This window comes from Pongo pygmaeus, chromosome 1, assembly GCF_028885625.2.
Source record: "Pongo pygmaeus isolate AG05252 chromosome 1, NHGRI_mPonPyg2-v2.0_pri, whole genome shotgun sequence".
NCBI classification, from domain to species: Eukaryota; Metazoa; Chordata; class Mammalia; order Primates; family Hominidae; genus Pongo; species Pongo pygmaeus.
Genome location: NC_072373.2, coordinates 221,371,108 through 221,382,622, shown reverse-complemented (window position 1 = coordinate 221,382,622; position 11,515 = coordinate 221,371,108). Strand labels below are relative to the sequence as shown.

Genomic DNA, 11,515 nt, shown 5'->3' with positions numbered 1-11,515 from the left:
CTGAAGTTTACTGATCTCAGTTGAATCTGGAATGATGTTTAGAATCTCCAGGTCAAAAAGGAGGTTCAACCTTCCTAACAACCCTTGAGCTGGGCTGGGTAGATCTAGAAATTCTTCCAAACCCTGAGCTCAACTCAGGTCACAGACACTTATCAAACTTGGTGTTGTCCTTCCTGGCTGCGCCTCCCTGGGAAGGAGCAGAGCCCACGTGATGTGGGGAAATCAGTCAGAGCGCCTGATTCCGAGGGAGAAACCAGCTCAGCTCACACGCCAACCTATGAAAATTCTTTATTGTTAATTTCTTTCTCCAACAGATATATTTTTAGTTGAGATATGAAGCCACAGCAACACTCTGACTTTTCCTCTTCAGAAGATGAGACAGGCCAGGGTCGTCATTGTTACAAAAGCAAGGCCTGTGATCATGACAAGGACAGGCTGGGGCAGAGACCACACGCTCAACCAGGTATCCACCGGGTGTGGGCCCTTTATAGGAGCTACAAAGAGGGGGCAGCCAGCAATGTGGCCTTGACACCTGACTCCAGGCACTCCGACCTGGAGGAGGGAGATGAAAGAACTCACCTTTCCCCAGGGGCTCAGCCAGACCTCCAAGCCCCTGAGCTGGGAGAGTGCGTGTGTGTGCACATGTGTATCTGAGTGCGCACACGGGTGTGCTCACTCACACAGCACATGCACACATGCGCTGCCCCTCCTGAGATGCTCTCAGGTCCCTGCCAGGGTAGGGTTGTAGCTGTGTTCCCCACAGCTGACTGTCAGCTAACCAGGGCTAGGGGTGAGTGCACGGTGGAGGACACAGGGTCTTAGCCTGATGCTCGAATCCTCCTTCTGGAACAGGCTGATGGTGCTAGAGCACAGCATGAACCACCCACCGACCATGGGGCTCTCCAGGGCTCGGTCATTTGGCTCCTGTGCACTTCGTGACACTCAGGAGCCCCTACGGCCCGAGTCCCAAGCCCCGAGAAAGGGGAAAGACTTGGTTCTGAGAGGGTCCCCCTGGCTCTGGGCACCTAGGAGCCTCAGCATCTACCAGCGTAGGGGAGGGTGGCGGCCCCCTTCCTGAGGACTGCATCTTTCTCCAACCCCGCTCCCCAGATCCCACAACTGCCAGTGATCCAGGGAGACAGGAGGACCACCTCCCTCCCAGGGAAGGGGGTGGCAGGTGGAAGGACTTAGGGTTGGTACAGGAACACTAGATCTGCCCCTCACGCCCTACCTCCAGGACTGCCATTCTGAACTGCAATTCTGGGCCTGAGTTTGGCTTAAGGGCCAGTCTGAAGGGACTTGCTTGGTGAAGGCCCAGCCAGCTGTCCCAGTGGCATTTCATAAACAAACGATACTGTCCCTTCCAGGCTGACCTGGAGAGAGACCCTTCCAAAGGCAGTGGAGTGGAGGGCATGGGCCTCCGATGAGAACTCCAGAGCTGGCCAGGACCTGCTGCGCTGGCAGCAGACAGGTAGGAGCCTGGCTGGGGTAGGTCAGGGGTTGGTGTTTAGCTGGAGGTCTCCTGGGCCTTGTGAGCCAAGCTGGGGCTTTTATGTGGGTTCTGGGCCCCCAAGCAGAGACCTCCGCTAGATGACCTCCAGATTCTTTGGGGTCTCACACTGGGAGAAGCTCCTCCCCTTTCCAAGATGACCCCCAAAATGAGGCCTCAGGAAGTGGTACACAGAGGGATGGCCAAGAGGACAGAGCTGGGTAGTACGCCTCTGCTGGGCCCGGCCTGGCCGGTGGGGCCTGGATGGTGCCTCAGCAATCCCTTTCTCACCAAGGGACGCCGGCTGGTTGCCAGCTCATGCAGGCAATGTACATAAATCCCACCTAACGGTTACCTCTAGGCCCTGGGCTGCTCGTTCAAGACGACACAAAGCTCCTCAGGGGCCCAACTTTCCAGCTGTGGACCCTGCTCAGGGTTCTCGGGGTCCCCTTGCTGCTGGAGGCAGGTGCACTCATTAAAGCAAATGTACTCTCCAGGTGGACCCTCAGGCCCAAAGCCGGCAGCAGAGGGGGGGTGAAACCATGGCAACAGGAGTCACAGGTGAACCAATGGGAAACCAAACACACGCATAGAAAGCCAATCAAACACAAACCCCAAATGTGAAGGCAGCAGCAAGTTCTTTGTGTAATAAATATTGCAAAGCGCACTTGGTTTCTTTCTTTTCAAGTCAAATATAACGACTAATGTCCCAGACCCTGTTTTCTGCATTCAAAATAGGGAAGCTGTTGATATCAGCAGAACACCTGCAGCCAATCAAAGAAAAAAACCGTTTCCCATTAACCAGCCAATCACAGTCCCTTTCCAGTTTAAGCAGCCAATCAGACCTCTTCACATTTCTAAAAAAATGACCTAACTAAAGCACCAGAGCTCGGAGAGCTTCCAGGGAAGCCAGATACCGAGGCGCAAATTTTGTAAAAAATAAGAGTCAGAAATAAAAATAAAAAGTTTCTGTTGGTCAAGATTTAAAAAATAAAAAAGTTTCTTCCTGCAGCCAATCACAAGTCCATCCCTTTAAGCCAATTATAAATGCACCACTGGTGTCTCCCTTGATGCCAGCCCCACTGAGTAGCTGTGAGGTGGGGTGGGGCAGGGCAGGGTTGGGTAGGGGAAGGGGGAGGTGAGGCAAGGGGGTCTGCTGCCACTCAGCCGGCCCAGGAGCCACACAGATCTCTTGGCCCTCAACAGCATCCAGGGTGTTCCAAGGGCTTTGCAGCTACTGCCTCCGGTCTTCCGTCTCCGACCTGGAAAACGCCATCACCACGTCCTCTGCACCTGCAGATAAGGCGACAAGGATCGCTGATGGGGCTTCCAGCATTGGCTTGCGAACAGGACAAGCAAGGAGGCTGTGGCCAAGCTGGAGCCCCCGCCCACCAGGATCGCAGCACTCTCTCAGGACAAAGTACTTCCGAGGAAGTCTTCCTCCCCTCTGGTCTTCCCTGCCTCCTGGGTGGAGACAAGGCTTGCAACCCTGCTGTAGGGCTGCAAGGCAGGTCTGCCAGGGTGAGGCTCAGAGGCTTGCTCAAGGCTACACAGCTGACAGGTGAGCCATGACGAGGCCCCAGGTGACCTGGAACAGGGCTCAGCTCTGCTCACAGCCCTTGCTCCAGAGTTACCAAAGCCAGAGGCGGGGTGGCCCTTGGGAACCTCCCTCTTTCTTCTCAAGACTTGTGTCTTGATGCCTTCGGAGGGTCTGGCTCACGGTGGTTTTAAATAGCCATTCCTCTGCAACAGCTTCTCCTTCACCCAAACCCAACACCTCTTCCAAGAAGCGTGGCCGGGCCCACATCCAGCCTGCTGTCCGCCTGGCTCTGACTGAGACAGATATGCCCACAATCCTTCTTTTTCTTTTTTCTTTCTTTTTTTCTGTGTGATACGGAGTCTCGCTCTATCACCCAGGCTGGAGTGCAGTGGCACAATCTCGGCTCACTGCAACCTCTGCCTCCCAGGTTCAAGTGATCCTCCTGCCTCGGCCTCCTGAGTAGCTGGGATTACAGGTGTGCGTCACCACGCCCAGCTAATTTTTTTGTATTTTTAGTAGAGATGGGGTTTCACCATGTTGGTCAGGCTGGTCTCAAACTCCTGACCTCATGATCCACCCACCTCGGCCTCCCAAAGTGCTGGGATTATAGGCATGAGCCACCGTGCCCAGCCAATCCTTCTTTTTCTTAATCCTGAATTTGAGATTCTGGCCCTTGTGAAATAACTTCCTTTGTCTTGTTTTCCAGAGGACAGGCTCTGATGAGTGGCCAGGATAGGCAGTGGCAGGAGGGCAAAGCTCAAAATGCTGACCTGCCGCCCACACCCACAACTGCCTGGGAAGTTAGGGGCTGACATGGCCGGGGAGGGGCTGTGGGCCAGGAGGTGACCTGTAGGGCCCCACCTTGACTCCCTGACCCAGTCCTGCTGCTCTCGCCCCCTTTGTAAAAGGGCAGATATTCACTTTGCCCCGAAAAGTACCAGTCTGGCTGCCCGTGGTCTTTCTGACATCTTGTCTGTGCTACTGCAGGCATTCTCTCTGGGAGGGGGTGGATCGGAATAGGAAAGACAGGAAAGGCCACCCGAGGGTGGGCCAGTGTGGGGGGTGTGAAGTGAGGCTCCTGGCATGTGAAATGGAGTCAGCAGAGTGAGCCGGCCTCCACTCAGTGAGCCGGGTCTCCCCCACAGCCGGCATGTGCTGACCTCCTTCCAACTGCTCTACCAAGAGAGGGAGGATGCACCCAGCCGTCGGGAGGGCCAGAGATGGAGGGCCCAACTGCAAGGATGCAATGCACAAGACACACCTTCCACTTGGCACTAGAGCACCAAGGTGCTGCTAAGGGAATGAGCCTTGTCACCTCCCACTGCCAGCCTGCCTTCATGGGGTTCTGGCTTTACCAAAACAAACTCCATTGCTCAGAAGGGAAATAAGCATCTAGAAAGGGGCACGAGTTGTCCGGCTTCCTAGGATGGGGCTCCCTCGCTTGGGAAGCCCTATGAATCCTTCCCGTCTTCTTGGGAACATTCTGTTTTCGCCTGAGCCCTAGGACCACGCAATATCACTGCAGGCAGAATTTTCCTAGCAACCACAGAATCCAAGATTACATCATCCCCTGCACGGCAGCTGAGTTGGTTACCTAACAGATGCCGACTTTTCCTGAGTGCTGCTTGCCCAGCTCGCTAATCAGAAGGGGGCTGGCAAGAGTCTGTGAAAGGGGAGTTGTCAGCAGAAGATGCCTTAGTGGCAGTGATGGTGGCAGCCCGCTCACTCCTCTCCCTGCCTGCCCCGTGGCCTTTCGCTCAGGGACCTTGGGCCTCTGTAGTGAGCTGCAGGCACAAAAATAGCCCTGGATGCCCCAGGAGGGAATGGTGCGTCTACAGAGGGAATGGGCTATTGGCGCCTCAGAGGAGCCCAGACATGGGGACCAGGACTCCCGACTCCACAGCCTGCCCAGTGTGTGTGCCTGTCCTGTGCTCTGAGGGTGGGAAGGAAGTAATCTTCTCCAGGTCACACAGGGACTCTGATGGCTATTTAACAAGACACTTGGAGCAAAGGATTCGCAAGAGTCCTACCCTACCCACATTGCCAGCTGCCACCCCCTTCCCTGATGGCATTTATAGAGCCTCCCACTGTGCTGCTGGAGCCCTGCAGAGAGGAAAAGGCCTGAGGAGCTGCGGCCTGTCTGTGCTCTCTTCTGTTCCTTAAGGATATTATCCAGGCTTTACCACAAGGATCTGCTTTCCTTTGGGACGAAAAAGAAGGCAGGCTCTCAGTTCTTCCAGAGCATTCTCTGACCTATCCTTGTCACTGGTCGGCCAGGTATTTGTCATTCAATGAGGTCTGGCCATGAACCTGACAGGCCTCTGGCTGAGGACACTGGTTCCCCTTTTCCTCTTCTCTATGAAATTGGGGCCAGTTACCAAATAGGGAGGGTGAGCTGTTACATTATGATCATGACTCGATCCCTCAGAGCGGGAGTTTTAGAGCCAGGAGGGACCTCAGAGGTTGAGTCCTACAGTCTTTCCTTTGAAGACCAGCATATGGCAGCTCCCTCAGGTAGTCTCGCTGTCCTGGATGCACTGCAAAGAAGGCAGCAGGTCAGCCCACTGCCTCCAGGCTGCCAGCTGGGTTTCCTATCCTGTTTTACAGATGAAGCTCTGTCTTCCCCCTTGGTACCTCTGTTGACACTATCTGAACTTGAGCTCAGAGCTTCTATTTGTCCCTTCGCACCAGATGCAAGTGAGCATAGGAGGGGAGAGGTTGATCTGTGTCTCCTGTTCCACACTCTAACACATTAAAAGATAAGGATAGCCAAAACCCGATGACAGTATCATGAGAAAAGAGAACTACAGATGAGTATCTCACATGAATATAGATGCAAACATGCCCAACAAAATACTAGCAAACTGAATACAACATATAAAAAGGATTCTATACCCTGACCAGGTGAGATTTATCCCAGGAATGCAAGGTTGGTTTAACATCTGAAAATCAATGACTGTAAAACACCATATCAATAGGATAAAGGACAAAAACCATACAGGAAAAGCAGCTGATGAAATCCAACATAATAAAACCACTCAACAAGGCTGGGTGCGGTGGCTCACGCCTGTAATCCCAGCACTTTGGGAGGCAGAGGCAGGCGGATCACCTGAGGTCGGGAGTTCAAGACCAGCCTGACCAACATGGTGAAAGCCCACCTCTACTAAAAATACAAAATTAGCCAGGCATGGTGGCGCATGCCTGTGTTACTTGTGAAGGCTGAGCCAGGAGAATCGCTTGAACCTGGGAGGCAGAGGTTGCAGTGAGCTGAGATCGCGCCATTGTACTCCAGCCTGGGCAACAAGAGTGAAACTCCGTCTCAAAACAAACAAACAAAAAACAAAAAAACCCACTCAACAAACTAGAAGAGAACATCCTCAATCTGATAAACGGCATCTATGAAAATCCCACAGCTTTTATCATATTTGTGGTAAAAACTCTCCCTACCAAGATTATGAACAAGAAAAGGATGTCCGCTTTCACCGTTCTTATTCAATATTGTCTTGAGGTTCATTCCAGGTTAGGTAAGTTAAGAAAAAGAAATGAAAGCCATTCAGGTTGGAAAGGAAGAAGTAAAACTATCCTTATTTGTAGATGACATGATCTTATATGTAGAAAATCATAAGGAATCCACTAAAAAAAAATTTTTTTTTTTTTTTGAGACAGGGTCTCACTCTGTCACCCAGGCCAGAGTGCAATGGCATAATCTTGGCTCACTGCAACCTCCGCCTCCCAGGCTCAAGCAATCCTCCCACCTCAACCTCCCAAGTAGCTAGGACTATAGGTGTGCACCACATCTGGCTAATTTTTGTATTTTTTGTAGAGATGGGGTTTTGCCATGTTGTCCAGGCTGGTCTCGAGCTCCTGAGCTCAAGTGATCTGCCCATCTTGGCCTCCCAAAGTGCTGGGATTACAAGCTTGAGCTACTGCACCTGGCCCACTAAAAAACTATTAGGACTAATAAACAAGTTAAAGGTACAGGATACAAGGTCAATATACAAAAATCAATTGTATTTTTATACACTAGCAACGAACAATCAAAGTAAAATTAAGAAAATGATTCCACTTATAATTGCATTAATCATAATAAAACACTTAGGAACAAATTTAACAAAGTGCAAATTTTTGTGCTTTGAACAGTACACATTACTGAATAAAATTCAATACATGATCTCTATCAAAATCCCTTTCTTGGGGAGTTTGTAAAAATTGCCTTTTTTTTTTTTTTTGTAGAAATTGACAAGTTTTTTTTTTTTTTTTTTTTTTTGAGACAGAGTCTCGCTCTGTCGCCCAGGCTGGAGTGCAGCGGTGCAATCTCAGTTCACTGCAAGCTCCGCCTCCTGGCTTCACGCCCTTCTCCTGCCTCAGCCTCCCGAGTAGCTGGGACTACAGGCACCCGCCACTATGCCTGGCTAATTTTTGTATTTTTAGTAGAGATGGGGTTTCACCGTGTTAGCCAGGATGGTCTCGATCTCCTGACCTCATGATCCTCCTGCCTCGGCCTCCCAAAGTGCTGGGATTACAGGCTTAAGCCACCGCGCCCGGCCTAGAAATTGACAAGTTGATCCTAACATTCATATGGAAAGGCAAGGGACCCAGAATATCCAACACCACCTTGAAAAAGAACAAGTTGGACTCACACTTCCCGATTTCAAAACTTACTACAAAGGCAAGGTCAACGAGACGGGGTGGTACTGGCATAAAGACAGACATATAGATCAGTGGAACAAAAATGAGAGTTCAGAAATAAACCCTCCGATTTATGGCCAGTTGATTTTTGACAAGGGTGCCAAGACAATTCAGTGGGGAAGAAATTAACAAATGGGTGGTGAGACAACTGGATATTCACATGCACAGGATGAAACTGGACTCTTACCTTGCAGCATCTAAAAAAATTAACCTGAAATGGATAAATGACCTAAATACAAGAGATAAAGTTACAAAAATCTTGGAAGAAAATACAGAAACAAATTTTCATGACCTTGGGTTAAGAAATGATTTTTTTTTTTTTTCTGGACAGGGTCTTGCTCTGTCACGCAGGCTAGAGTGCAGTGGTACAATCAGCACTCAAAGCAGCCTTGACCTTCTGGACTCAATTGATTCTCACCTTAGCCTCCTGAGGAGCTGGGACCATAGGCCCACACTGCTACACTCAGCTAATTAATTTTTTTTTGGCCAAGGTGGGCAGATCACTTGAAGTCAAGAGTTTGAGACCAGCCTGATCAACATGGTGAAACCCCATCTTTACTAAAAATATCAAAAAATTAGCTGGGCATGGTGGCGCATGCCTGTAGTCCCAGCTACTCGGGAAGCTGAGGCATGAGAATTGTTTGAACCCAGGAGCTGGAGGTTGCAGTGAGCTGAGATCGCACCACTGCATTCTAGTCTGGGCGACAGAGTGAGACTCTGTCTCCAAAAAAATAAATAAATAAATAAATAAAAGAAAAATTGTTTTGACAGATGGGGTGTCTTCCTATGTTGCCCAGGCTGCTATTGAACTCCTGGGCTCAAGCCATCCTCTTGCCTCTGCCATGTAAAGTATTGGGATTACAGGAATGAGCCTCCACACCTGGCAGGAAATGGTTTCTTAATTATGATATCTAAAGCACAAGCAACAGAAGAAAAAAATAAACAAAGAGAACTTTATCAAGATTAAAAACTTTTCTGTTTCAAAAGACACCATCGAGAATGTGAAAAGACAACACACAAAATGAAAGAAAATATTGACAAATCATATATCTGGTAAGGGACTGTTACGCAAAATACATAAAAAATTCTTTTTTTTTTTTTTTTTTTTAAAGAGGGAGTCTCGCTCTGTCGCCCAGGCTGTAGTGCAGTGGTGCGATCTCAATCTCAACGCAACCTCCGCCTCCTGCATTCAAGTGATTCTCCTGCCTCAGCCTCCAGAGTACCTGGGATTACAGGCACCAGCCACCATGCCTGGCTGATTTTTGTATTTTCAGTAGAGACGGGATTTCACCATGTTAGCCAGGCCGGTCTCAAACTCCTGACCTCGGGTGATCCACCCGTCTCAGCCTCCCAAAGTGTTGGGATTAAAGGCATGAGCCACCATGCCCAGACCATAAAGAACTCTCAAAACTCAGTAATAGGCTGGGTGCAGTGGCTCACGCCTGTAATTCCAGCACTTTGAGAGGCCGAGATGGGGGATCACCTGAGGTCAGGAGTTCGAGACCAGCCTGGCCAACATGGTGAAACCCAGTCTCTACTAAAAATAAAAAATTAGCAGGGTGTGGTGGCACGCACCTGTAGTCCCAGCTACTCGGGAGGTTGAGGCAGGAGAATCACTTGAACCCAGGAGGCAGAGGTTGCGGTGAGCTGAGATCACACCGCTGCACTCCAGCCTGGGTGACAGAGTGAGATGCCATCTCAAAAACAAAACAAAACAAAACAAAAAAAACCCTCAATAATAAAAAAGTGGAGAAAACCCCAATTTTAAAAAATGGGTGGCTGGGCGCGGTGGCTCACACCTGTAATCCCAGCACTTTGGGAGGCCGAGATGGGCAGATCACAAGGTCAGGAGATCAAGACCATCCTGGCTAACATGGTGAAACCCTGTCTCTACTAAAAATACAAAAAAATTAGCAGGGTGTGCTGGCGGGCACCTGTAGTCCCAGGAGGGACTGTTGTACTCAGGAGGCTGAGACAGGAGAATGGCGTGAACCCGGGAGGCAGAGCTTGTAGTGAGCCGAGATGGCGCCACTGCACTCCAGTCTGGGTGACAGAGTAAGACCCTGTCTCAAAAAAAAAAAAAAAAAAAAAAAAAAAAAAGGGCCAGGCACAGTGGCTCACGCCTGTAATCTCTGCACTTTGTCTGCACTTTGGGAGGCCGAGGCGGGCAGATCACCTGAGGTCAGGAGTTTGAGACCAGCCTATCCAATGTGGTGAAACCCCATCTCTACTAAAAATACAAACATTAGCCAGATGTGGTGGTGCACTCCTGTAGTCCCAGCTACTCGGGAGGCTGAGGCAAGAGAATCTCTTGAACCCAGGAGGTGGAGGCTGCAGTGAGCTGAGATCACACCATTGCACTCCAGCATGGGCAACAGACCAAGATTCCGTCTCAAAAACAACAACAACAAAAACCCAAAACTATAACGATAAACCATTTCACATCTACCAGAATCAAAAAGACAGATGAGAACAAGTGTTGGCCAGGTTGTGGAGCAATTGGAACCCTCATCCATTCATTGCTGGTGGGAGTGTCAGGTGGTGCAGCTGCCAAGCCTGCTTCACAGTCTTTCCCATCTCAGCTGATGGCACCTCCATCCTCCTGTTGCTCAGGTCAGAAGTCCTGGGGTCTTCCCAACTCCTCTGTCATACATAAACTCCACACACAATGCATCAGCAAATCCCATTGACTCTACTTCTCTACTTATAAGGTAGATGCTAAGTACATCACCCCTTCTGCCACCACCAGCCTGGTCCGGGGTGGGTGGACTCCTGAATCCCCACTTGCCTTGACCTCCTCTCGCTGGCCCCTGATGGTCCATTCTCCACATAACAGCCAGAGGGAAGTTGTTAGAAACCTAAGTCAGCTCCTACCATGCCTTTGCTCAAAACCCTCCAGAAGCTTCTACTGCAAGACTGCTCATCATACTCAAGGCCAACGCCTACCTCCTCACTGTGGCCCGCAGGACCCACACACTGGTCTCTGACTGCCACTTCGCCTCCCTTTACAACACACTTCTCACCACTCACTGCGCCAGCTACATGGGCCCCTGGCCGTCTTTCAAGCACAAGTCCTTACACCCCAGGGCCTTTGCACCTGCTGCTTCCGTTGCCTTGATGTTCTTCTCCAAGTTTATCTCATGGTTCTTGCACTTCATAGAGGCCCTCCCTGAACACAACTTCTAAAATGGCCCTTGTGTCTCAATCCTTCAGGTGAATGAGGTCTTCAGCACCCTCAGTGCTACCCACAGAGCTCTATATTGAGCTGACCTTCCTTTCTCCACTGGAACGTACATCTCATGTGATCAGGGACTTTGTTTTGTTCACTGTCATAGTCACAGTATCTGGGCAAGTACCTGGGATAGAGGATGAATCTTTATTTTATAGATGAGGAACCTGAAACTCAGAGAGACAAAGCAACTCAGTGAATCAGAGGCAGAGAGGAGACCCAGATCCAGACTCCAAAGCCCATGCCTTCACCCTAGAAGGAGAAAGGAAACCATGGACCTCTCCAGTCACCCAGAGCACTAAGGCTCATCTGGCCTCCTAGCATCTTAGTTCCATCTTAGTTCCATCAGAATGGAACTAAGAACCAGGGCTTAAAAACACCACCAAAGCAGCCCAGGGACACCTTAGAGATAATTCAACATGGAACCCAGAGTGCCAACCTGGGAAGAGCCCTGGCCCTGGCCCCCTGCCCCCACCTGGTCCCCACTCCTATCTCTCCTGAGCCCTGCTCCCTATCTCTGCCTACTGCCCTACCAGACACCTCCCTAGTCCCCTGGCTCACCTGCCCT

The 11,515-nt window shown here is 50.3% G+C and overlaps 1 protein-coding gene across 3 annotated transcripts in view; it reads right to left on the bottom strand.

Annotated features, from left to right (window-relative positions):
* Positions 1-273: 273 nt before the first annotated feature.
* Positions 274-11,515, bottom strand: part of CTNNBIP1 (catenin beta interacting protein 1) — a 62,005-nt gene continuing 50,763 nt past the window's right edge. For all 3 annotated transcript variants that reach the window (XM_054442157.2, XM_063668141.1, XM_054442167.2), the window contains one exon: positions 274-2,782. In XM_054442157.2, the coding sequence (XP_054298132.1) occupies positions 2,724-2,782 (59 nt within the window). In that variant the 3' untranslated portion in view covers positions 274-2,723. The remainder of the gene's footprint in view (positions 2,783-11,515) is intronic.